We start from the raw sequence: 26509 nt of genomic DNA on the forward strand, positions 1-26509 counted from the left end.
ATATATATATATATAAATAATTGTTTGTGAACTTATCATTCCTAGCACCTTGTACGTTGTGCACAAAAAAAATAGGAAGCTGATTCTAATTTTGAGAACTTGACAGAAGCACATTGATAAAATACAAAGCCATATCACGAGAAAGCAAAATCGATATTTAAAAAATAAGACTTTAGTTGTCGATTTTGTTATTTCATTTCTAGAGTGAGAATTTTATGTTTGAATGGTAATACAGTATTCTTAGAAAATCAGTTTTAGTAAAAGCAAAGATTGAAGGTCTGGAAGAAACCACATGATACAGAAAGGGGAAATTAGCTAGTTCTCTTTAACACATACTCAAAAACAGAGACATTATATTTAATTATGAAACTCAACTTCATTAATCTGTGCTAAACTATGCCTATTTTGAATTTGACGCCAGCATCACATAACCAATGTTTAGGACATAAAAAAAGATGTCACAGTAAACAGGTTATTTGATAATAGGTGGTAGTTTTTGTTATGAAAGGGATGAAGCCAGGTTGGCCATTTGAAACACATAAATTGTACAAAGGGTTTACTGGGAAATGTAAAAAAAACAACCTTTTATTGATAAACATTGTTTTGAGAATAGGTTTTACATTGTCTTCAAACTTGGAATTGGGGTTTCACAGGAAACACAAGTCACATGTTTACTTCTATTTCTTTTAGGGCGCTGCTGCACACTCCCATGCAGAGGGTAAGGAGGTGGGAATGTGACACAGCTGTTAGCAGATCCAACATGGGTAGGGGTCGAGGCAGAGGGAGAGGAAGGAGCAGGGGCTCGGCGGGCCAGCTGCGCCCCCCCTCGCCCTACAGACTGCAGCTTTCTCCATCCAGGGAGACTTTGACGTACGCACAGGCGCAGAAAATAGTGGAAGTGGATTTAGATGGACGGCTCCATCGGATTAACATCACCGATACTCTGCCAGTAATCACGGAAGACGAGATGATGGCTCAGGATATTGTTGAGTGCAACAGCAACAAGGAGAACAGTGAACAAATGCAGAGTAAAACTAGACTGTGGAGGAAACCTTTCAACTGTAAGAGCAGGAGAAGCGGTAAAAACGCATCTCACCAGAACCAGCGGTCTGGCTCGGAGCAACACACGGGATCTACCAATTCCTTGCAGCACCCGTCCCACCAGAGCCCTCTTCCCGAGCCCACCTTTCGCCTGCTGAGTCCGGTCTGTCCCGCAGAGGTGCCTCCTCTCCCTGCAGCCTACTACTGCTATGTTGAGAGGTCGCTGGAGGAGCAAGACAGCGTGGCTGAGTACGACATGGACGAGGAGGACCTCGCGTGGCTGGAGATGGTGAACCACAAGAGGGTGTCTGACGGCTATGCCTCCGTGTCCCCGGACACATTTGAGATTCTGATCGACCGCCTGGAGCGGGAGTCCATCCTGGAGTCCCGCAGCCAGGCGCTGTCCCACAGCGCCGTGGACGAGGACGCGTTCTGCTGCGTTTGCCTCGACGACGAATGCCTGAACAGCAACGTCATTCTCTTCTGCGACATCTGCAACCTCGCCGTCCACCAGGAGTGTTACGGTGTCCCCTACGTGCCCGAGGGTCAGTGGCTGTGCCGCTGCTGCCTGCAGTCCCCCTCCCGTCCCGTAGACTGCGTGCTCTGTCCCAACCGAGGAGGTGCCTTCAAACAGACGAGCGACGGCCGGTGGGCCCATGTTGTTTGTGCCATATGGATCCCGGAGGTGTGCTTCGCCAACACGGTGTTCCTGGAGCCTGTCGAAGGGGTCAAGAACATCCCCACTGCTCGCTGGAAGCTCACCTGCTACCTTTGTAAGCAGAAGGGCAGAGGAGCGTCCATTCAGTGCCACAAAGCCAACTGTTACCGGGCCTTTCATGTCACCTGCGCCCAGAAGGCTGGCCTGTTCATGAAGATCGAGCCAGTGCGGGAGACCGGTGTGAACGGCACCACCTTCTCTGTGAAGAAGACCGCTTTTTGCGAGCATCATTCTCCGCTGGGCAGTCGACGGGATGGATCCGGGGACGAGTCGGTCGAGGGGAGGCTGGTGGGCGGTAGAGGTAACCGGGGGCAACGGTCCTACACTCAGAGCCCTCCTCCTCCTCCTTCGAACAAGAAGGCAGCGAAGGGGCAGAAGAAGAAGAATACGAAGGGCTCCGGTGGGTCGGCGCGTCGTTCCGCTGTGCCTGTGCTGCTTGTGCCTCAGATTCCTTCTCACAGGTGTGTCATTTACAGAATTTGAACAACCAGCTCGGCGTGTTCGTTTCATGCTGCGTCGTAGAAGTGACGATAGATCTTCTTTCTAGGGATCAAGAAAGTGTTTTGAGTGTTTTTTGTATGCAGTGTTCCTTTAAATGAGCTCACTTAGGGTGGGTTTTAATTGACCACAGTGTTGCCTCGCAGGTATTAATGTAAAACCGTCACGTCTCCACAGGCTAAACAAGATCTGTACAGGAGTCGAAGTCCAGAGGAAGACTCAGTTCATGCAGAGGCTGCATAACTACTGGCTATTGAAACGGCAGTCAAGAAACGGGATGCCGTTGATACGGCGACTTCATTCGCACCTGCAGACCCACAAGACGGCGGCGCAAGTACGGACGAAGACCATGCATGTCGAGATGTTTGTGTTGTACCTCTGCTTCATCAACGTCTTATGGCTCAAGGAAATATTTGGATTTAAACCCAATATGTGTGCTGAACTTTTACTATTTTTTCCCCCAACATTTGATTGTACTCATTTTCGACTTATTTAAAGCTGATCTTGAAGTTCTCAGAGTGCTGCTTTTTCAGCTCTCGAGACAAGCATCCCAATTAAGGACCGACTAACACTTTCCATTAAGGAAACTGGATTCTGTCTGGGTCGTCACTTTCTCCATCGTTCAAGCTTGTTCTGAAATGATGATTGATGTGAAATCCGAATCAAAAATTCAATCTCGTCTTGTGCTTGTTTCTCTGCTTCCAGAAGGAGCCAGATGAGAAGCTGTGTGCTGCGAGAGGGGAGCTACGATACTGGCAAAAGTTGAGGCAGGATCTGGAAAGGGCGCGACTGTTGGTGGAACTCATCCGCAAGAGGGAGAGGCTAAAGAGAGAGCAGGTGTGCAAAGGAGGATGCTCTCGGTATTTCATTCATTCATTCATTTACTCACCATCTGTTACGCACCGAAGCTTTAATGGAGACCTGTACTTCCTGGGTTTGTCCTTTTCCTCCAGGTGAAAGTTCAGCAGGCCGCTCTTGAACTGAAATTGACCCCTGCGCTGGTGCTTTTGCGATCCACCTTGGACCAACTGCAAGAGAAGGATACAGCGAAAATCTTCTCCCGGCCGGTGGATCTGTCGGAGGTAGGTGCCGTGACAGAAACGGTCTCCGTCCAGCAGCTCCCTTTCCTTCGGCTTCACGTTGAGCCATCTAAGTCTTCTTCTCGTGACTTACGGAGGTCCCAGATTACCTGGAGTTCGTTTCCCAGCCCATGGACTTCTCTACGATGCGTACCAAGCTCGAGGGACACGCCTACTGCTCCATCGCAGACCTGGAGAGGGACTTTGACCTTGTCATCTCCAACTGCCTCAAGTACAATTCCAAGGACACCATGTTTCACAAGACGGCCTTACAGCTGCGGGAGGTGGGGGGCGCTGTTCTCCGGCATGCCTGCAGGCAATCTCAGAGCATTGGCCTCGATCCCAGCACCGGCATGCATCTCCCAGATTCTCTGAACAAGCAGGGATTCTACCAGTGCACATGGGACGATGGTGAGTTGGGAACGAGCTGTTTCTTGGAGAACATAACCCCCCCCCATGTCTCAATTACTCGTCTGCTCCTGTTTGTACTCTACACAGTTGACTCTCTCTTGGACCCGGACGACAGACTGCACTTAACCACCGATGAGCAGCTGAAGGCCTTACTGGACAAACTGGACATGGTCACATCCATGCGCACCAGCGGCGGCCGAACGAAACGCATCAGGCTGCTGCGGCGAGAAATCAACACTCTCAAGCAGAAGATGACCCACCAGCAGCAAAACGCTCGTCCTGTCAATGGTGGCGACAAGCAGGGCAAAGGAAAAGATAGGGAAGAGGAGGAAGACGTTAAGAAGAACAAGAGAAACGAGAAAACGGATGTTGATCATGGACCTTTGACGGCCGTGTCCAACTCTGGGACAGGTAAAACGTTATTCTCTATATTTACCTCCGGCGAGGAGGTTATGTTTGTCTGTCTGTTAGGAAGATAACTCAAAACGTTCTGGACGGATCTGGATGGAATGTTTAGGAAATGTTGGGAATGTTACCAGGAACAGTTGTTTACATTTTGGCGATGATCCACAAGAGCTCCTGGATTCTGGATCAATTTGACATTTTTCGGTAACATTGCAGTCAATGCAGCTTCAAAATGTGTTCGTCAATATCTCGGTTGATTATTGACCGATGTTTATCTCACCTGATCAGACTCTGAGAGTGCCTTTCTTGTTTCTTTGACCATGACTAACTGTTTGAACTTCACTCGTGACGTAAATGTCCATTTGATCCAGATGACTCTCCGCCAGTGCTAGAACTTAGCTGCCCGGTGTCATCACCACTTCCAGGAGACGCTCCTCTCGAACCCCCGGTCCTGGGCATCGTAGCCGGCGGACGGAGGTCGCCTGGGCGCTCCTACAAGCGTCAGAGAACATCCCGCAGTGGAAGCAAAAGCCAAGGTGAAGACGAGGCTGAAGTCGGTGAGACGCCGTCCTCGCAGCCGGAAGCTGTTCACGAAGTCACCCCACTGGGAACACCCCCGACCCGGCCTTTGGTTGGAGTCGGTCGGCGTACGTCTGTTTTATTTAAGAAGGCAAAAAATGGGGCGCGAATGGCAAAAAGCAGATCCCCTCCACATCAAAATGGGAAAGCACCTGCGGATAAAAGGAACGGGTTGGAGAATGCCCCCGTCAGACCAAATCCACCCAGAGTGACCCACATCAACAGCTTACCTCCGATTCCCAGGGCTTCCCCGACACCTCGGCCTCCTTCCTCTCACCACTTGAGGTCTCGAGGCCACAGTGCAGAAAGCGCAGCTGACAAACTCCCTCCACCACATAGAGAAAGTGAGGATGTAATCGGTTGCTATACATCTGACTATATATAGGGGGAAACTGGAGCTTCTAGAGAGTCACTGTTTGATTTGTTTTCACTAGAGCTGATGAATGGGAAGCACACGCCTGCAGAGCACGACGATGAGGATGATGACCAAACACTGGCGTGAGTCTGGACTCATCCTCGCCTTTTAGCGTGCGGCTCGGCGTCTTAACTGGCTTCTCTTGTTTTTTCTGCTTTCTGTTTTTTAAAGTGTCTCCCCGCCTAAAAGGAGTCGTGGTAAACCTGCATTGGTTAAAGTTCCCAGCAGTGACAACGGCGACATCTCTGGTGTGTGAACGATGGCGAAGCGAACAGAATCCACTTTCGTCTATTGGTTTTAATGACCAGCGTAACATTATGCATCCCAAAAACCAAATGATTTGGCGAGCAATACAGTTGAATTAAAAAACAATTCGGAGTTGCGTGAACATAAATTAATAGAATGGTACTGGGATATTTTGTTCACAGGAAAGTCAACACTTCTCTCTGTGGATAGTGAGACCAAGCTCGGACCTCTGGACCTGGTTTGGGCCAAATGCAGAGGATATCCCTCGTACCCAGCAATGGTGAGGGTTTGTTTCATCTATGACGCACACAAAGGAACGGCGACTTTACCGACTTTAAACGCCATTTATTGTTGCAGATCGTGGACCCAGACATGCCACAAGAAGGACTTCTTCATAACGGCATCCCCATTCCAGTGCCTCCCGTGGAGGTGCTCAAACTGGGCGAGGTGAGGGAAACTGAAGAAGGCGAAAAGCTATTCTTAGTTCTCTTCTTTGACACCAAAAGAACTTGGTAAGATTCATACAGACGGAAGAAAGCTGGCTGCTGATTGTGGAGGCAAATGGGGAGTGGTCGTAGTTACTTTTGAAATTGTGTCCCTTTGGTTCTAGGCAGTGGCTCCCACGGAACAAACTTCAGCCCCTCGGGAGGGACGACACTGTGGACAAGCTGCGGCTAATGGAAGGCAAGAAACCCAGCGTCCGCAAGTCCGTTCACACTGCGTATGACCGAGCAATGCTGCATTTAGACCACGTGAGAGGAAACCTGAACTTCACTCCTTCCAATTTCATATGACTTTTAGATTTTGTCATCTTAAACAGACTGTTTGTGGAAGCTTCCATCGGCGCTCCTAATACTTCATTTTTGGACAGATTTTACACAACTGTTGTTAATATCAAATTACTATAGGCCAAAGTGAGAGTGTAATTTTTAAGGCAGGGGTGTCTGAGCTATTTGGAAGGGGGGGGGGGGGGGGGGCAGATTTGATCATGTGAATGTGTTCTATGACCCAACAGTCCCTAACGACGATATTTTAATCAAAGAATGACATTATTATTCTACTATTTAATATTTGTACGCAACAAACAATGAAGTTACCAAATGTAAGCATTCAGATGAACCCATCAGGACGCAAAGTTTATCTGACATCCCAGCAGAAGCATACAGAAGCGTTGTAAAATACAACCGGCACTGGTGTAAGGAGGGAACACCCCGGACGAGGCGCCAGCTCGTCACGGGGCCGCATGCTTTTGGAGGTGGGAGGAAGCCGGAGAACTGGGGAGAACCCACGCAGACGCGGGGAGAACCTGCAAACGCCACGCAGAAAGAAATGGAACCTGTCGGGAGGGATCCATTTCTGACTCGCGTGGGGCGGGGAGGTGGTCCTGCGCTTTGGCCTGAAGGAAGGCGGCCGGTGTCTGGAGTCAGTTTGGCTCTGAGACTTCACAGAGTTGGCCGTCAGTCGTTCCGGTTCTCAATCTGCTTTTGTTCAGTTAACAGAGGAAATGTTGATGTTTCGCCGAACAGACTCGTCATTGTTTGCGCCTGGCGTCGCATCAGAGGAAACTCGTCCTGTGGCATCCGCGCGCTCTCATCCCACGGGATCGAGTACAAATCAAAAGCGCATGCTTTAAGTCACACTCGCTGGTTTAAGTTATCGGACAAGGCTTTGATTGTGTGTTTCTGGACATGCTCGTGTTGTTCAATTCTTGCATCCTTTCTGGTCGCAATATTTTTGTGACTTTAGTGCGGCTCTCTTTAATGAAGTCCGCCTCTGGAAAAGCCCCCCCCCCCCCCCTCTTCTCGCTATGAGTTGAGCTGCCTCATAGCTGGTCTTGTATTGTGTTAGCTTGGGGAACATGGCAGGCTAGCTTTCTCTGTTCGCTCAGCGCCGGTAGGTCTGATGCTTTGTTTCATAGCGCCGACGTACGTTAGCAAGAAGGAAGAAGCACAAAATTAAATGTTATTTACGACCCAGTACAACAGGTCCCTTGAAACAACCACACATGAAGGGGCCCGAGCATGCGGAGAGAGAATAGGGTGAAGGCAAGACGGTGCCTTGCTCAAGGGCACCTCAGCAGTGCTCTGGAGGTAGACTGACCCCTCTCTGGGAGGAGACGCTTGACTTCTGTTGAAATATTCATTTCCCCACCTTGCCTGATATTTTCTAGCGTGTGTTTCTCTGATTCCACCAGCCTTTCTGTTCTCCCCGTGTCTGCGCGGGTTCTCTCCAGATTCCCCGGCTTCCTTCCATCACCTAAAACGCGCAACGTGGGTGAATTGGTCCGTAGGTATGAGCCCGAGTGGGGTGCCGGTCTTTCTGTGTGGCCTTGCGATGAACTGGCGACTCGTCCAGGCTGTGCACCGCCTGCCGCCCCGTAGCCAGCTGGGATGTGCTCCAGCATGACCCTCGATCCTCTGAACTGGTTGCGGATGAGAAAATGAATGAATTACTGAATTTGTAGGGAAATGCGACTGGCTGGACGAGTCTTCAATGGATGCGTGGCGCCACTAGTGGTGAAACTAAGAATTACAACTCAGTCAAGCGAAGGTTTCGTATTCTATATAATATTTTTATCATTTGCTGCTGGCCAATTAAAAATGGGCCGTGCGCCGCAGTTGGCCTGCAGGATGTGGGTTGGGCACCCCTGATTTAATCGTGTTGATTCTAGAAATCTAGATTGTATTAATCATTTGAAATATCAGGGTGTTCAATGAAGTGTCAAAGTCCCACTTAAAGGTTGCGTCATGTCTGGACTCTGGGAGTTAAGCTCTGAGCGCCCTGGAGAATGAGAATTGTTGCCAATAAAAAATAATCAATTTCTAATTAGCTCTATCGAGTGTTATAACAACTTTGTAAAGTAATTCCTCAACTTCACGTCGTCCTTTTGGATCTGGCGTTTTAACCAAAGTGCTATTCAAAAAGAAAGACATCAACTGGCGCTATGTATGATTTGTATTCAGTAATTCTGAATATCGCTTAGTGGATTCCACCACATAGATATCAAAGAACGACAAAGTCAATAGAAATACTGATGAGTCACTGTTTGCCAAAGCAAACATTCCTGAACTCCTGGCTCAGCTATGACGCGTTGTAGGCGGGACTTTCGAGGACCTTACTTATTTTTCCATATTGTGAAACTGTATTATGAAAGTAGAATGTTCTAGTACCTGGTGCAGCTACTTGGTTAAAAAGACACGAAGCCACTATAATGTGGGCTATTTTATGATTCTGATCAAGTCTACTGGGATCACTCGCTGAACAATGGTTTGTAAATTGGGATGAAATTACTTGAATAGCACAATCGGTTTAGGATTACAATTTAGGATTCAGTGATCTGGAGCCACATGTGGCAAATAATTGTGTGTGTGTGTGTGTACATAATATAGATATATGAATCAGACATTGGTGTAGTAAAGCTGCATGTGTATAGTTTTGTAAATATGTAAATGTATATTTATATTGGCTTACATGAAGTAATTTAAGGAATGCAAAAAAAAAAATCAGATTTCGATTTTAATTTATAACTTGTGGCAGTTGAGAGTGTTATTTAAAAAGTGAAATATGGAAAAGGTTTATGTCTGATGCTACGTAGCTCTTTGTAATAGTGATGGTATAATATTCCAACATGTCAGAACAATATTCTATAGAAGTGATCCGGAACGAGGAGCGAGCTCTCCAGACGGCAGCAAACGCACTCGTCTACGAGTTTTGTTCTTCTTGGGTGGAACAGGAGATGTTTGATCTTGCCATTTGATTTGCTCTGCAAGATCCTGATCTGCCTGAGACAATATTTTCTCACACAAGAATAAATGCTGTTTGAAACAAACGCATGTGTGTGTGTCATCTCTTAAACTAAGACCCACAAAATCAAGACTCAGTACGTGTTGTATCTCGATGGATTTTTCATTTAATCTACGCTTCAAGTGTGGAGTTCTGTACCCGGGGATTTATCTTCTGATACTACTGACATACTTTAAACAGTTGACTTGACAAAGTTCCTCGAAGGACATAAAGGACGAGGCTACCGTTTGTAAACAATCTTTACAATCTTACTACTGGAAGTCTGCTGGGGAAAACACGGCGTCCGCTTATCAAACGACGAATCAGACAAACGGAACCTGATGTGTGGTAACGAGCTGGGATTTCCTATTGTGCAGAAACCGTTACCTCATTTCGACTTATGAAACCAAAACCTTTGTTTTTAAGTTCTGCCTCATGAACCAAATTCATCGATGGCCATTTGTTCGCTCAGATTTATTTGACACACAGTGACCCCCCCTCACCATCAGGAGTTTGCTTTTCATTCCAGTTTCTATTGAACGCAACACGCGTTCAATAGACGTTTTTTGTGCTGTGAAAATGATCTGCAAGAACTCCCTTGTGAATTTTAGTCATCATATCTTTGGTTGATGAGGCGATGACTAACTCTAGAATGTCAACGATCTGTTGTCTACGCTGGGATACATTCGCTGTCTGGGGGGGGGGGGGGGGGGGGGGGGGGTCTTATTGCAATAATAAAACAATGTAAAAACATTTAAATATCAATGAAATTGTATTCCACCACAGTTCAATTTAAAACAGAATGTTTTGCCCCGACTCTTTCAGATTGAAAGCAGTAATGAAAGTCAGCTCCAACAAGTGTCAGGAGAAGGTTCAAAAAAATATCTCGGCATGAGAGTGGAAGCCGAAGAGCCACCGACGAGGCAGAGCAGCCGCAGTGGCGCCAAGCGTGCTCTATAGCAGGGGCGTGAAGCCGTTATCCGTAGAGTCGTGCTGGTCCGATTTGCCACCTCTAGAGCTCTTGTTGGGGTTCGGAGTGGTAGAATACTTCGGGGGGTGTCGGATAAAGAGGCGCTCCTCCTCCTTCTTAATCCACCTCAGCAGCTTAGTGATCGCAGTGATGGCGCAGGTCTTCGTCACCAGCGGGCTGAAGCACGTGTACAGTTCAAATTTACTGGTAACCTGTAGGAGAGACGGAAACATTTTAAGTGGAAAGGATGGAACTTAAAACGGTCAGAGTACACAGAGCGAGTATTCAGGGATCGCTCGTGGGCAGTCTGGACACATCTTCCATACCCACGCCAGCAGAGTCTCCCTCTCAGCGACGTGGTAGATGAGCTTGAGGGGCCGGGAGGTGCTGTGCATACGGCTGTGCATGCAGCGGTAAAGGTCGAGCAGTCTCATCTTCTCCTCCGCGCTGCTGTAAGGTGCCTCCATCTCTGGGCTGATCACAAGATGGAGAGGGAAGGTTGAGAACGCTCCGACAGCGCAAGGCAGACACACGCCGGCCGGAACCAATGATCCGTGGCACCGATACGACAGCGATGGGGAGTAAGGTGCCGAGATTGATTGTCCCATTGGCTGCCGCCACGCGTACCGGGACACCGTTTCCGTTCAGCTCATTAAGAGATCAGTGGAAGACGATTAGACTTTATTAACATTTCTCTCCACCTGCTTCCCCACTGAATCTCTCGTCTGGCTAAGATAAAAACACAACTATTTTTTTAATGATATTACACGCGTTCCCCTCCTGGATTTGCACAAACTACAAATGCAAAAAAAATAAAAAATAAACACACAAACCTGGTGAACTGAGTGAGCTGGCGGTAGTTGTCGGGAACATCGAAAGGCTTGTACATGAAGTGTCTGAGGTCCGAGACGCCCACCTGGCTCACGCTGTACGACTGCACTGTGGCAATGAGGCTCAGGGAGTCGTGAGCCACCATGGCCTCCTCTATCTTCCGCTTGCACTCCGCCACGGCGTAGAAAGCCTCTTTGTCCGTTGAAAGCAGCAACAGGCAAACCGTGCATTCGGGCGGGTCCAGGTAAGATATGTACGCGTAAAAGTAACAGTCAGGATTAAAGAGCGGGAGGCAGATGGGAGTCCAGATCTCCCCGGCTTGAAATGCCGAAGAGGCTCCGATGAGGTTGAGTAGGAGGTGGACATCAGCAGGCTCCAGCCTGGTGTCCTCAATCACCGTCTTCTCTTGGACGATGGTGAGCAGCTGGTTCTTGGCAATGAGGATGGAGAAAACGAGATTGGGAGTGATTGCTTTCTGCAAGATCTGGCTGAGAGAGTCCCTGAGAGAGGAGGCGAGAGGCAAGCAATGCACGGCTTCCAGCAGGAAGCTGGGGTCAGAGTCCACCAGGTTCAGCAGCCCGTCCAGAATCTTCTCCGAGCCCGCGAGCAGCCTCCTCAGGTCATAGTTCTTCTTGTGCTCAAAGATCCGGGACACGCTGGCCTGGGTGAGCATGCTGATGATCTGATGGTACACGTAGAGGAGTTCTCCACGCAGCTGCCGCTCGCACTGACGGCTGCTGGAGACGCACACGAGCACCAGCGGCCCTTTCTGCAGGAACACCACGGTGTGCTCCTCTGATGGGAAGAAGAGCAGGCCGTCAGACACCGAGATGGCTTTCTAGGGAAGATACGGTGGGGGGGGGGGGGGGGGTCTCTCACCTGAATAGACTGACCGGATGATGTTATCTCCACTCTGAACAAAGGACACCAGCGCCATCATGACCCCCATCGTAGATGAAAGGGCCTCTTCGCTGCCGTATCGGGAGTAGATGGGCTTGCCCGCCTCGCTCAACACAAAGACGTGCTTCCTGTGTTGCCGCCAGCTGTCCGCCGTCACGTCCTCATCACGGTGAGATATAAACGCAGGCGCTTCCTGGGGGGGTGACCGTCCCTTTAGACCGATGCCTTGCTCTTCCAGCTCGGCCTTGGCCAGCATCGCAACGACGAACTCTGCGGTTCCGCCCCGGTCGTTGCCGGCGCCGTCTGCCGGCTGTGTGGACGCGCACTCAGAGTCTCCTGCGTCGTTGGGCTCCAGCCCGGTTTCCTGGCCGGACTGCGGCTTGGCCTCCAGGTGACGCTCTTCCGCAGCGACAACTGAAGGGAGCGACTCTTCGGACTCCTCTTTGACGGCAGCGCTTCCTTCGTTTCTCCTCTCGGGATAAGGAAACATGTGATTCCCCAGGAGCGAGAGAGAGGTCGCCAGGGTGTCGGCTACAGTTTGAACAAAGTTCGGTTTATGCATTGAATGATTAAAAGTAGAACATGCGCGATCAATCAAGAGCCGATCTCGTGAAACGCTGAGTAACTTACTGGGTGGGTCGGAGGGTGGATCGCGAGCATTCACTCCCACGGCATCTCCTTCTCGGTGATTGACTCTCTCCATAATACCATCCCAATCACTTATGAAAAAGAAAGAAGCACACAATATTAAACCAAGTCGTATATTTCAGAGGAGTATTTATATTGGACCGGCGGTCTGGTCACATGATAACAGAATATTTGGGTTTAAGAGAATTTGAACTCCGAGACAGTGGAGTTCTAGACTCTTGAATTTCAGATCGATTCCAGCAATCGATGCAATGCTCGCCACAGATAGCGTAAAGTCCATTTAGAGGAACTGTCATTGGCCCGGAGGAGATAATGGCTAACGTTTTAATTGATGAGTTCGTAAAGAAAGCAGATGCTAGCTTCTCTTGTAACTGGTTCAGCGGCTATTTCCATTTTGATAAACGTCTGATTGGAGACACCGACGCTCCATGGATGGCTAGCTCTGCCCGTGTTGCTAACAGGCAGGGCTAGCCTCGGCCTCGGCTTTTAGCACGCAAAGCAATCCGTGGTGAACTAGAGCCGAGACAAATGAAGGCAAGCAGCGACACTTACGGCTTCGGTCTGTCCAAACGTTCAGTTGAACTAATTCACTCCATTGGCCTTTCATTTACTGCGCGCCGCAAACAAGCTACCAGGAATCAGGAACGAGAATCCGAAAACAAATCCGCCTCTTACCGCAGACTTCCGGAATCTCTGACGACAACGTCACCAGACCAATCAGCTTGCTTGGTGGTGAAGACTAGCCCCGCCCTTCATCGGAATACTTTCGTACGTTTATTACGTAGGGAAGTATTTTTGTGGTTGAGTGTCAACTAAAGTGTTTTGTGCTGTTTCAGATATACATTGAAATGAGTTACACTTAAAAAAAAAAAAAAAATCATTAAATATATATATATATATTCAGGTTATTCTGTAATTGTAGCACAATTTATTTTAGTAGTTCTCTGCGTAAGGTACGTAGTACGTACGTCATTTCCGATTCCTCATTCTTCAACACAAACGTAAACAACACGAAACGAAAGTAGGGATGGCGGTCAGGTCTGGCTGTCATGTTGCCTCCTCGCCAAACCGGTGTTTAAATTATTCTGCGGGTAACGTTTGAGCCATTCGTTACAAACGTGTTTTTTTTTTTTTTTTTAGTCTAATATTATGGGGGATCCGTGGGACTTTGAAGTTCTGTCCCGTATTTCTGACAGCTGCCTGTCGTTCCTGTCAGAATTTGTTGAAGACTGGCTAACGAACGACATGAGAGTCTCCATCTTCAAAATCTTAGTCAGCTGGTTGATCTTTAGTCTTATCGCAATTCACTTCGCGTGGAAGGTTTACGGTAATACGGTGAACGACATGTATTACCGACAGGGTGAGTTGCTCGGCCTTCCAAACATCACACGATCATGCTAGCCCCCCCGCGGAGGCTTCAATTCCGTCTGTCGGCGTTTGTGTTCAGGGACGGGGCAAAACGGAGGAACCCCGGAAGCAGCGCCTCACCGGAGCGAATGGTCGGTACCCGGACCTCCGTGAACCGCGGTGCCTTTCCTCTGCTGTCGCAGCTGGCTTCGGGCTCCATGAGGGAAGGAGCTGGGCTCAGCTTCCGGAGCATCATCATCTCAATCGAAGCTCCGGACGGCGAGTATAGCGTGTGTTATAATGTCTCTTTTCTTATCCTCACAGGGGAAACAGAGCAAGAGATTCACCGAAGACGCGTCGGGATTAGAAGGACAGTGTTTTAGGGCTTCATCCAAAGTGCGAGCAGGACAACTTACTTCTCCGAGAGGCATTGAACGCACCTTTTAGTTTTGCCGATGATGATAGATCTTCAGCTCACTCGAGATGACGGGACCTCCTGAAGAAACACGTGGTGTCATTCTCCATCCACTAAAAGGATCATGTGTTGTGCATTTATTTTGCCTTTTATTTGCATAACCTTGATCGATATAAACCTGATCTATTGATTTATTGTGGACTTTGTTGTCTATATTCAGAAGGCTTCTGCACAAATGAGGAACATCATCAGTGGGCTTGTTGGACATGAAATGCTCCATTATGACCTTAATGTTTTTAACTGAATGAAGTAAAACGCATTTAGCCTTTATGGTTAGGAGATGTGCTTGTCATGAACAGGATGATTCGCTACTTTGTAAATATTAAATTTAATATTCCATGCTGAGATAGCATGCATAGCAGTTTATATCTCCAATATCGCACTGTTTTTATATAGCAAAAGGCCCCATTTAAATATCTAAATGCTCAGAAAATATATCAAACTTAAATCCTTTAAAAGCATAAGGCACCTCTTCACAACCTGGTTAGGTTTAAAAAGTTTTATTTTCTGAGTTTTGCTTTGAAATGAAACCAGCCTTATGTGATAATTAAGCATGGCCAGGTTGAAAACACTTTGTATATGCGCTATTATTACTGACAGGTGATTCGGTTACAATAGCAAGGGCATGGAGTACAAGACAAAGTACAGCAGTCAGTATTTAATGAAATGTTAAATGTCAGAGTGGCGTGAAACCCGACAACAAAATTATCCGCATGTTTTTGATGAATCTGGTATTTAAGTAAACAATGAGACACAGCCGGAAGCTAAAGCAAATTCAGCCCGCAAGATGCATGAAAACAGCACAACCGATCATCATTATCAAAGTAACTGTGTTTGATGATGTTAATGTATTAATGCCACTCTTGTTTTTTTATGTGACTTCAAAAACATACATATAAAGTTTAAACTGTAGTTCAACAGAACATCCCGAATCACAGGACCTGAAACTTTTATTTTGTGTGTCTGGAATTATGGCTTGTTTGTGGGAATTGGCGGAATAAGTAGTGCGTGCACGTCCATCACATTAGTGCATGTTAGACCAGGCACGAGTAAGCGCCTGCCAGCAGAAAGATGTGTAAAAAAGGTGTAAGAATCATTGTTGGACAGGAAGTTTTCGATGTCCAGCCCTTGTGCTTGTGCCTCCTCGAACAACCCTGCATCAGTGATGGCTCCCGCTGCATCCGTGGGTCCGTCCTGGCCGTCAGTCCCGCCGCTCAGAAACACCGGCCCGTGAGGCCCCAGGCCTCTCAGCTCCAGTGCGACTCGCAGGGCCAACTCCTGGTTTCGACCACCTCGACCCATGCCCAGCAGCTCCACGGTTGGCTCACCTCCGGCCAGGACGCACGTGGCCCCCCATCCTTCTGTACGGCCCTCATCCAACACTTTCATGGTACGACATAGATCCCAGGTCTCCACGCCTACTTCAGGCCCCAGCATCAACACCTCAGCGGCGAGCTCCGGAGAAGGCTCCTCTCGGGAACAGGCAAAGCGGGCCAGGAGGCCGTAAAGTCTGGAGACTGACCTCACGTCGCCGCACACTCCCGGTGCCAGCACCACGGGGCGAAAGCCCAGCTCTCGAGCCCGACGACCTGCACATTTGAGCGCGAGGCTGTTGGAGCCGATCAAAACATTAAGGATATCTTGTGGCGCATCCTTTTGGTCCCGGGGACTGTGTCGCCCGAGGACATCCTTTACCGAGGCTGGTAGTGTGTTCAAAAGCTTGTAATGTCGAAGGACCGATAAAACTTCCTCGGGCATCTTCTCACTCAGCACCGTGGGACCACTGGCTATCAGGTCCAGCGGGTCGCCAATAACATCCGACAGCACAAGTCCAATCACCTGTTAAGAGAGCGAGTGAACGCTGGAACGCGTTCTCTGCGTGGGTAAAAAGCGGGTGAAGAGTCGTAGCTTACTTGTGCCGGGTGAGCGCAGCGCGCGAGGCCTCCACCCTTTAAGGAAGACAGAGGTCGCCGCACCGTGTTCAGCTCTTGAATGGTGGCACCCGCAGCGGCAAGCTTGCGGGTAACTTCCAGTTTCTCCTGTAACAATATCGGTGGGATCGGGGCAGGGAGAAGCGCAGAGCCACCGCCTGTGCACAGTTTTCGCCCCATTGTTGTGGAGTTTTACATTTCGAGGTGGAATTCTGTAGAGAAAAATGAAATAATTTACCTGAAATGAGAACAAGAAGAAGATCCTTCTCGGTCAGTTGAGTGGCTAACTGCTGGATCTCCTCAGCTGCTCTCAGGGCATCGGCGTCAGGCAAGTTGTGTTTCGCTCCCTCCACCACTTTGATGCGGCTGGTTTCTTTTAACAGCAGATGGCTGCGACGGGAAAGAGACGCGTCATCGTGCTGCTCAGTTCCTTTTTCACGCGGGATACATCCGAAAGAGTTTGCTTACAGTTTCCCGTGTTGCTGCAAAGTCTTCTGAATCCCATGCGGCACGCTTATTATTCCTTTTACCAAGTGATCCCCTACAATCCTCTCTGCCTCAGCCGCCATGCCCAGCACAGCTTTTCCAAAACCCACCAAGTGCAGGTTATGTTTGAGTGTGAAATTGCGGCCACTGATAGTTACCGAGTCGCCCTTGCGCTCGATACTCTGCCGGACGACAGCGTCCGGTTGTACGGCCTCCACTGCAGCTGCAAACACGCCGCGAGCCCTTGAGTCCATTGACATTTTGCACAGCAAAGGTTTTCTCCAGCAGGCGGGGGTCAGAACGGGCCAAGGCCGGAACAAGGAAAGAACACGGGCCATAGAAAGTTCAGTGGGTTCTAAGCAGAAAGTTCCCTGAAAGAATAAAAAATGCAAATCAGAGTTTAGATTGGAAGATGCATTAATAGTTATGACCGGCACAAGATCATTCCGGTGCAATATAAAGCGCAGTCGGAAAATAAAGAACCCCTCGACAAACAATAACACAATCAATTCAAAAGCAAATACATGAATAATATTTTCCTTTAACTAAGCCGGCAGAGCAATGTCCAAAACACACCCATGATCGAGTCTCGTGATGTGAAGATTAGATCAGTGTGTTATCTTACTTTTAAAGAACATAATATACAGATCAGTGCCTAGTTTTTAAAGTTAAAAAAATAATAAAACTATTCTGGTTATACAGACAGATCTTAATTTAAAAATGAAGATTGATGAAGCTTCCTACCTGTGAGGGTCATAAATGAGTATAAAAGGCTGCGTTGCTGCAGGAGCCTGTTTTTGTGTGCTGTAGTTCAGCAGGGTTGCAAAATAGACGGTCACGTGGGTATCCTGTGTGTAATTATTGACTTCGCTTGGACCACAGCTGCCAACACACCACTAACAAGAAGAAAAGAGTCAGACATACCAGTTCAGTGCAAGTATAAGAGAGGATAGAGGGGATCCCAGGAACCGAACGGATGCCCAGAAGCCACAGAAGTCTTGTTGTCAAGGATCCTGCATCCAAGCACCATTAAAAACATAAAACATTCAAGCAGGTGTGTCAGCCTGAGATCACAGAGTTAGATTATCAAAACGTTTTTCTCCATGTCAACAACCATGAGCTGGTGAAATCTTTTTTTTTTTTATGTAGCATTAACACACCTATGACATTATTTTTGATTACATACTTACATTTATAAGAGTTAAAAGTTTTAAATTAGAATCATAAAGGAATCAGATCAATCAGATAACAATGTGACGCATTCAAATGTAACGTGTTTACATAGTTCTCGTTACCACTTGTTGAACGAAAATCAGAGTAGTTGTTTTAATTTTTGTTTAAATTGAACTACAGTACAAGACCTTTAACTTTTCTACGCTAAAAGGATTGCATTTTCGGTTTTGAAAATGTTGCTGCGGTCCATCCCTGCTAGCTTCCCCTCGCGTCCATTTTGTCCGAGACCAAAAACAAAACAAAACAATGCAGACCGATGACCAAAAAGGCAAAGCTCACTCTGCTGCAGGAAAACCGACGACTAGTTTACGGTTACCGTCGTGTGGAGGCCGAGAGAAGCTGTTAAACTATTTTGCAGCGTCGGCTTCCCCAGTCAGATCGTTCCCCCTTTCAACACGAACCGCCCACCCGCGTACAGAAACGCACACGCCGGTAAGTGTCAACATATCCGTTTATGTAAAGTATATACAATCAACAAAAACGTCACATTCGGGAGACGAACTGGTTGCAGGAGAATGAAAGACATTTAACTCTGAGGGACGAGAAAGAGGCAGCCCCGCCCCCTCCCCCATTCACAAAACTAAATGCGTTTCAAGGCGCTCCTGGCGCTTGTTGATGACGACAGCGCACTGTGGCTATTTAAGTTATATTACTATAGTGTGCAAATATCTCCGCTCCAAATCATTTTGGAACATTTCATGACTCGGGGATGAATGAAATATTCTTGCTGTCATGGCAACGTCACGTGGTTTGAGTCCAGTGCGCGTGGCTGATGATGAAGAATGCGCGTCGCCGACGCTTTCGAAGGCGGCGCTTGTCTCCCGCTTTACTCCAGTACGTGGTAGTAGTACGGGCGGGCTTCCGGTACTGTTTTAAATACATACTTTTATTGTATTTATTAGAGTAGAAGTATCGGGATCGTCACAGTTCGTATATACACACACACACACGTTATCACAAGGAGTATCCGTGAGCCGGTTTGCCGTGGACCGGGGGCCTGCTTCCCCTCAGACGGGCGGAGGCCGGCATGAAGCTGACGGACAATGTGCTGCGGAGCTTCAGAGTCGCCAAAGTGTTCCGAGAAAACTCGGACAAAATCAACTGTTTCGATTTCAGTTCGAACGGAGAAACGATCATTTCCAGCAGCGACGATGATTCGCTCGTCTTGTACGACTGCCAAGAGGGAAAGTAAGGGCCTTTATTGATCATTAATCCGTTGGGGGGGGGGGGTTAGCCACTTGCTATGCTAGCTAGCTAGCGAGGCCTGTTCTGTTGCAGAAATCAGTTTATAGTAATTTTCTTATGTTTTAAACGCCTGTAACTGTACACGTATAAAGTTCTAGAACTAAACGAACCTGCTCGAGTCAGGTAGGAGTGGAGTAATGTAATAATTTACTTTATTAAATGGCACATTTGTGGGGCAGGACTGCTACTAGCACTAAAGTAATGGAAGCAATCAAACAGGATAATAGGATTCCCTGATCCACATCCATCGGCTATTGTGACGTTATGTTTTATTAACAGCCACTTTTAATACATTATTTAGCTTTTAAATGTGAACAACTGCATCATTTTCCTTTTTTTTACTATATGGACAGAGTTGGGGAGTTGGTTGGCAGCAGCAACTATTTTAAAATGACTGTTTAAATGCTTCATAATGTGGCAAAAAGAAATAATTAACGAGCTAAAAAGTAGTTGCAGCTACTGTTGGCATGAAGAAAAACGGCAGTTTTTTTTTTTTTTAAATCTAAAATTCCATTGTAGTCAGATTGGCCCGGATGACCTTGCGTTGATTCTAATATTCATTCTCTCTTTTCCCGTCGCTTTGCGGTTCACGGCAGACCCAAGAGGACTCTCTACAGTAAGAAATACGGCGTAGATTTGATCAGATACACACATGCTGCAAATACTGTGGTCTACAGCTCCAACAAGATTGATGGTACGTACATGATCATTGGGGTGTGTGTGTGTGTGTGTGTGTGTGTGTGTGTGCGTGTGCAGTAAGAAGACACTCCTGTCTTGTAGAATGATAACTGTGAAAGGAACCTCATATTATGTGAATGGTAATCTCGTATGATCGTTAACATGGGGGACATAGAGCTGATATTTCAGCTTGAGCTTGTCATCCAGGCTGCGCTGCTGTGATTTGTTCACCATATTAATCCCTTTAGCCTCCGTGGATTGGACAGAGGCTGAGCTTTCCGAGGCGCTCTACCCTGCAGGGCACTTGTTTCTCACTTTGGTCTGAGGTAGTTGTTTGTACAGTTCGAGGGTCTGAGATTGTGCCCCCATACAGGAGCTGACTGTACAAGTGACTGCCTTGCCCACGGTCGAGTCAGACGTCGTCAGACCGGCGCAGAAACAACTTTTGTGTTTCAATGCCAGATCCTTTCTGTGAATACTCCTGTTTGATGCCGAAATAATAACGTGTTGTTCTTGAAGATACTATCCGGTACCTGTCGCTTCATGACAACAAATACATCCGGTACTTTCCCGGCCATAACAAAAGGTAAGGACTGGGTTTCTGCTGGTATTGGTATGGCGTGGAGTTGTGTAACTTCCTGTGTGCTCATTCTCTCTCGTTCTCTGTGACCAGAGTGACGTCGCTATCCATGTCGCCTGTCGACGACACATTCATTTCTGGCTCGTTGGATAAAACTATCCGACTATGGGATTTGCGTTCACCGAACTGCCAGGCAAGTATCCATTAGTGTTGCGCTACATTATTTACACCGAAAAGAACAAAAACAAGATCTCATCTTCTTTTTTTTTTTTTTTTCTTTTTACTTTAGGGTCTGATGCACCTTCAAGGGAAGTCAGTGTGCTCCTTTGATCCAGAGGGCCTCATTTTTTCTGCTGGGATCAATTCAGAAATGGTTAAACTTTATGATCTGCGTTCATTTGACAAGGTAAGAAGTGGCGGTGTGTGAGTGAAATCCCCTGTGGTGGATGTTTGGGGTTAAAGCGTGGGTTTCATGGTCTCCCTCGTCAACAGGGTCCCTTTGCAACGTTCAAGCTGCAGTATGACCGAACATGCGAGTGGACCGGCCTGAAGTTCAGTAACGACGGCAAACTTATTTTACTTTCCACCAATGGTGGGGCCCTTCGCGTCTTGGACGCCTTTAAGGGCGCCGTGCTGCATTCCTTTGGGGTAAGATGCAACTCGGCACGCCGTGTTTGGGGACATTGATGTGAAAAGAATACATTTGGGGAATCGTCACAGTAAAATTCCACTCGAGCACTAAATTAAACTAGAAAAGCACTCAGAGAGCGCAGACCTCCGCCGAGCAGCTCATAATTAGATTTACTCCGTCCATTTCATGATGATCTGGATCATCATGAAAGGTTCTACATTGTTCTTGGTTTCTTTATACACCAACCGTGAAAAGCAAAAGTGAATCAGAGTTGATGTGTATTTGTAACTGGTTTATGAATCTGTAAATGGAGTTTTCAATGTTAAAATATTTTTTACTGACTCCATTCTGGATCCGATCTGGATGAAATGCAGTGGTGAGATAGAGCCCCCCCCCCCCCCCCCCACCCTGCATGACTGTCAAATTCCATAAACATCGTTCAATAATCAACCGAGATATTGAGGAACACATTTTGAAGCTCCATTAACTGCAATGATACCAAAAATGTCAGATTGATCCAGAATCCAGGATCTCTTCTGGATCATCACCAAAATGTAATCATCTGTTCCTGGTAAGATTCCTTCTAAACATCGTCTGCAAATTTCATCCAGATCCCTCCAGAACTTTTTCAGTTATCTTGCTAACAAATGGATGTCGGCGATGACATAACCTCCTTTATTTTAGGTTTCATTAATTGTGTTAAACTTTCAGACTGCTGTTCTATCTATGCAGAAATCATTTCTGCTGTTTGCTTGCCCACAGGGCTACAACAATGGTAAAGGTGTAACGCTGGAGGCATCGTTCACGCCAGATTCCCAGTTTGTAATGATCGGTAAGTCCAACCACGCTGTCTTCTTGACTTGTCTTGTCTTTGGGAATAGATTCACGCATTTCAAACCAAGAAATCCACATTTGAACCGTATCAAAAGTGTATGAATTCACATTAAATTTTGCTGAATCCTTTTTTCTCCTTGTTGACAGGCTCTGAGGACGGGAAGATTCACGTGTGGAATGCAGAGAGTGGCATGAAGGTGGCGCTATTAGATGGGAAGCACACGGGGCCGATCACCTGCCTTCAGTTCAACCCCAAGTTCATGACGTTTGCCAGCGCCTGCTCCAACATGGTGAGGGCGTGACGTGGACGTAAAGGCTCAGTGAAGCGTCTCCATCATTAGATACCGTTCCTAATAGCCATTGTGCCGACGGTGACCTGAAGGTGAAATCAAATGTAAACAGCATTTTGAATGTCTCTCCATCTTTCAGGCTTTTTGGCTCCCCACCATCGATGACTGAGTCACAGTGGCCTGCAGGGGGCAGCAGAGGGACGCAGGAAGCGCAGCGCAGGCGCTTCAATTTGTAAATAAGCGGTTTTCATAGATAGATCACTTGTCTTTTTTTGTATTTCTATTTAACGTTCAATTTTTCTTTTGTAAGATGTCGGTTCTGTTGTCTTTGTTGTGATCTGTCTAATGTATATTTCAAAACCACATCTAGAGTTGTAAGAACTATTTTTATGATTAAACTGATTTTTAAAATGAAGTTTTGACTGAATACATCCATGCCTACTTAAATGTGTTTTTATACATATATATGTATATAAATAAAACTTTTATACATATATATATTCTATTGCTGAACAAAATCTTAAGACGGTGGGAATTATTTTTTATTTGCATTTCAAGTTGGTGGATTGTAACCAGGCTGTAAGTGGAGCCACAAAATATTGTGGCAATCTATTAAAATCTGCAGGTTAACTCAATCAGGCTATTCATCAAACATTTAAGAGTCATTTGGATCTGAGGGTTATGGAAGCAAAATAAAAATCATGCTGGAAAACTCTCCTGTGCTGACCTGGAGGATCTGATGGGCTGATCTCCGACCCTTATTGGTTCCATCTGTAGTCCTGTGATCATCTGTGACAGAAGAGCTTCAAGAACGAACACGTCTTCCCGTTCCACAAGCCCACCTGTGTCGCGCTTCGCAGCGCAGCGCCAAGCATTGGACGCTGAACGGTGGAACAAATTGGACCTGGCCGGTCCTGATTGCTGACGAGCTGCGTCGTCATTGTTGACTGGGTCTTTCACAGGTCAACGATGCAGAGCCCAACCCCCGCCGGGTGAGGGACTGCTTCTAGGATTGTGTTATAATGATGTCATAATATAGGACACGATGAGTTCCTGATGGTACGCTCACTTCATTACAGGTTCAATGTCTTCTAATGCTAAAAAAAAACAATATATTAATCCTGTGATTTTCAAGTAATTCTAAACCCAGAATGAGTTTGATATTTGTGACAAAGTTAAGTTTTGTAAACTTTCCAAAACATGTTCTCTCCGCTGAAATGTGGTTCCCTCTATAAAACGTTGAAATGGGTGTTTATTTTTAGTTTTTGGCCCTTTCTGGCTCATAAACAGCAGGATTGATGCTCCTGCCAAACATCCACGGTGCAGTTTAAATGAGATGAATGTCTGATCAGCTTCTGGGAAAAAGTACCAGACCTTTAGAAAGCTCGCTTGTCTGAATGCAACCGGCCTGAAACACTCGTGGTTCACAAGCTGGTTATTAGGTTTGCAGGTCAGGAGCTCTTCCTCTGCTGCCACTCCTGGGGTGGGGTGGGGTCGGGTGGGGGGTTTACAGGGCTGAGCAGTCTGCCGGTTGGAGCTAAATTTGGGAGTGAGGTGATCATGTTCTCTCTCTGTGCACGTGATCCCGTCCGAGTTACTTGAGCGATGTCCCATGTCACACTGGACAAGTCTGGACGCAGTCAAGAGATGCTTTTCTCCCACTGGTTAAAAAACATTTCTTAAAGTGCAGAGTATATTCCCAGCTGATTTACCTCTTGTGTTCTGGTGTAAATATTTTGGACCTGGTGCCGTTTGCCTGTCAGCCCTCGTTGCAGCAAGAGGAGAAGACGGCTAACTTGCCATGTTTCTCGCACTGGTTGTGACGCCAGAACTCAGGGAGCTCCTGGCCAGGGCGAGATGTGGAGCAGTGCGCCTCATTAAAGTGTGCATCCGGGAAGGTGAGTGTCCCGGGACGGGTGGAAGATGGGCCGGACCATACGGAACCATCTGTGACGCTGGATGTCAGACGCACAAGTCGTGATGCTTTTGCAGTCTGTTGGGCATGAGAAAACACCAGAATGTTCTTCAGGCACGGATGACAGAAGCGTCTTTGTCTTTTGACTCTGCTTGTGATCGTGTTTTGAACTTTCCACTGGAATGTAGTGTCCAATTAATCAGTTTCCCGGAAAGATGAGAGGGACCATGTTTCCTCTTCCTCCTTTGACCTGATCTCCAGATTAAAAATGCATAACGTCTACCATAATCCAAACATGGGGAAAAAAAAAAGGACTCTGGTGGCTCAGAAGGTCCATTGTCTATGAGATGGTTTTTATTTTATTAAACTTTATTTAACAGATCACCAAGGAAGTGAAATAGTAACTTGAAATGGAAAAAGCCAGACCACAGAGAGATTTCTTTTTAGCACTTCCCTTAACAAGGCTTCAGACACACAGTTTGAGGAACAGATGCCTCAAGGTTGTCTAAATCAGAATGGAGGCAGCTGTACGTTTATATAATTATGTTGGGTTTTTTTACCTGGTGGGACACAAGAACAGGTGATTTCCTAAGTTGTCATCAGCATTGATCAGTGGAACGCATTTTAAAAATTTGATTCAAATAGAATTCATTAATTCCAACAGCGGAGAGATTATAGCTAGAAAGAGGATTAAAATATATATATTTGATTACTGTTGCGGAAACAAGACTCTTTCCATCCGTCTTTATCTCCAGAAGAGGGATGTTTGGAGGCATTCTAATTTCTCTGATCACTTTGTGTGACTCATTCTTAATAGCCGTGACTTGCATACCTAGGAATTACACGAAACGGAAGGTCGGCTGACCGGCTGCGTTCAGCTTCTAGGAAAGGAGGGTTGCGTCAGCTGCATGAGAACATGCCTTCAGAGAGTCGGCCGAGGGGCCTGTGATCGTGGTCGATGGAGCAATAAGGGAGGGGGGGGGGGGGGTTCTGGACCAACATATTATATATCTGCTCTTAACAAAGACCAGCGTGATGCTGCAGCTCTGTTTTTCTGTCTGATGAACGCGCTCTGATTGTCCCAGATGTCACTTGGCTATTTTGAGCCGCATGTCACTTGACATGGTTGCTTTCCGGTACCCAGTGACACTTCATGCTCATGTCAATGTCAAAAGGGTCTTTCTGCCCACTTTCATCATAGTTTGCTCGGCATGCAATCAAACTCCTGCCTGTTTTTTTTTTTTGTAAGTGTGGGGGTGGGGGGGCAGTCAAACCCCTCCTAAAGCGAGGCTTTTATCTGTTTAATAGCATTATGGCCCAATAAAGACTGAGAGAATGGCTCATGGAAAGTGTGTGTGTGTGTGTGAGCAGAGCTAGAATGTGTTCCTCAGAATAGCATCAAGCCCTATGGGACAGCCGGGACGTCCCACTGACCCCCCCCCCCCCCCCCCCCCCCACACACACACACACACACACACACACACACACAAGGCCATCAAACTCCAAGTGCACGGATGTGTTTTGTGCAATTCCATTTAGACAAATGCTTAACGTCGCGATCAAGACCGGCAGCAGAGCAAACAGCGGCGTTGGACCCGCTAACTGAGAATGTGCTTGAGCACGGAGCTCACAAAGGCAGGCAAATATTCTGCTAATCCAAACGTGCTTCAGCTTTGAGCTTCAAATTAAAGCATTATTGATCCCAAAGGGAATCGGGGCAGATCCTCACACATGCTGTTGCTGTTTTCTGTGACTTTATAAACCGGGTGATTGATCCAGGGCCAGATGTCACTTCTTCCATCTTGGACCCGGTCTGGGGTTTGTATTTGTGCTTATATACTAGCACGAGATGGTGCGTGATCCATTCCTGCGTGAGACTACATACTGTGGTGTAATCTGTGTCCTGTGAAGGCCGTGCCACATTTAGGGGCGGGGGGTAAAGGCATGTGATGCTGGTCTGATTTTCAGAGCAGCTGGTGCTGGGGGCTTACAGAGAGCAAGAGAAGAGGTGGGACCAGGATTACGATCGCTTCCTGATTCCTCTGCTGAACGACATGGAGCCCTGCTACATCTTATACCGCCTCGACTCCCAGAATGCACAGGGCTATGAGTGGATCTTCATATCGTGGTCTCCTGATCAGTCTCCAGTATGCTGTGCCTATATTTTTGTTTTGATCAATTCAGCTGCCTGACAGCAACATGATGCAAACAGTTCATGTGTTTCCCCTCTTCTGATGGTCACAGGTGAAACTAAAGATGCTGTACGCCGCCACTCGGGCCACGGTGAAGAAAGAGTTTGGAGGTGGCCACGTGAAGTACGAGATGTTTGGCACAGTTGAG

At 47.2% G+C, this 26509-nt stretch overlaps 6 protein-coding genes across 7 annotated transcripts in view; 4 read left to right on the top strand and 2 right to left on the bottom strand.

Moving 5' to 3' along the window:
- The first annotated feature begins 709 nt into the window (after nt 1–709).
- brpf3a (bromodomain and PHD finger containing, 3a) lies at nt 710–6186 on the top strand. Its single transcript, XM_068742055.1, has 12 exons — nt 710–2220; nt 2435–2591; nt 2963–3094; nt 3211–3339; nt 3435–3747; nt 3835–4158; nt 4524–5075; nt 5166–5229; nt 5318–5394; nt 5575–5672; nt 5750–5904; nt 6003–6186. The coding sequence occupies exons 1-12, from the start codon at nt 710–712 to the stop codon at nt 6184–6186; spliced, it is 3696 nt and encodes a 1231-aa protein (XP_068598156.1).
- A 3771-nt stretch (nt 6187–9957) lies between these two features.
- mon1bb (MON1 secretory trafficking family member Bb) lies at nt 9958–13130 on the bottom strand. The gene is made up of 6 exons (XM_068742750.1): nt 13077–13130; nt 12507–12595; nt 11856–12407; nt 10979–11771; nt 10472–10619; nt 9958–10357 (listed from the first exon to the last, which is right to left on the bottom strand). The coding sequence occupies exons 2-6, from the start codon at nt 12577–12579 to the stop codon at nt 10130–10132; spliced, it is 1794 nt and encodes a 597-aa protein (XP_068598851.1). The 5' UTR covers nt 12580–12595; nt 13077–13130; the 3' UTR covers nt 9958–10129.
- Nucleotides 13131–13521: 391 nt separating this feature from the next.
- Nucleotides 13522–15272, top strand: tcta (T cell leukemia translocation altered). 2 transcript variants are annotated; one of them, XM_068742570.1, is made up of 3 exons: nt 13522–13884; nt 13972–14092; nt 14194–15272. In XM_068742570.1, exons 1-2 carry the CDS (start codon nt 13674–13676, stop codon nt 14043–14045), a joined length of 285 nt encoding a protein of 94 aa, XP_068598671.1. In that variant the 5' UTR covers nt 13522–13673; the 3' UTR covers nt 14046–14092; nt 14194–15272. The 2 variants fall into 2 exon arrangements, with proteins under 2 accessions (XP_068598671.1, XP_068598670.1); XM_068742569.1 differs by having other exon boundaries at nt 13972–14023; nt 14196–15272.
- Nucleotides 15273–15315: 43 nt separating this feature from the next.
- glyctk (glycerate kinase) lies at nt 15316–17101 on the bottom strand. Its single transcript, XM_068742936.1, has 4 exons — nt 16746–17101; nt 16516–16667; nt 16260–16435; nt 15316–16185 (listed from the first exon to the last, which is right to left on the bottom strand). The coding sequence occupies exons 1-4, from the start codon at nt 17099–17101 to the stop codon at nt 15316–15318; spliced, it is 1554 nt and encodes a 517-aa protein (XP_068599037.1).
- Nucleotides 17102–18855: 1754 nt separating this feature from the next.
- Nucleotides 18856–22651, top strand: LOC137898245 (WD repeat-containing protein 82). Its single transcript, XM_068742259.1, has 9 exons — nt 18856–19184; nt 19838–19935; nt 20439–20505; nt 20593–20692; nt 20789–20905; nt 20992–21147; nt 21893–21962; nt 22112–22254; nt 22394–22651. The coding sequence occupies exons 1-9, from the start codon at nt 19024–19026 to the stop codon at nt 22421–22423; spliced, it is 942 nt and encodes a 313-aa protein (XP_068598360.1). The 5' UTR covers nt 18856–19023; the 3' UTR covers nt 22424–22651.
- Nucleotides 22652–23709: 1058 nt separating this feature from the next.
- The window catches only part of LOC137898070 (twinfilin-2-like), a 10214-nt gene continuing 7414 nt past the window's right edge, over nt 23710–26509 (top strand). Inside the window, exons 1-3 of the mRNA XM_068742067.1 lie at nt 23710–24152; nt 26138–26316; nt 26414–26503. Of these exons, the coding sequence (XP_068598168.1) occupies nt 24056–24152; nt 26138–26316; nt 26414–26503 (366 nt within the window). The 5' untranslated portion in view covers nt 23710–24055. The remainder of the gene's footprint in view (nt 24153–26137; nt 26317–26413; nt 26504–26509) is intronic.

Source organism: Brachionichthys hirsutus, chromosome 8 (assembly GCF_040956055.1).
Source record: "Brachionichthys hirsutus isolate HB-005 chromosome 8, CSIRO-AGI_Bhir_v1, whole genome shotgun sequence".
Lineage (NCBI taxonomy): Eukaryota > Metazoa > Chordata > Actinopteri > Lophiiformes > Brachionichthyidae > Brachionichthys > Brachionichthys hirsutus.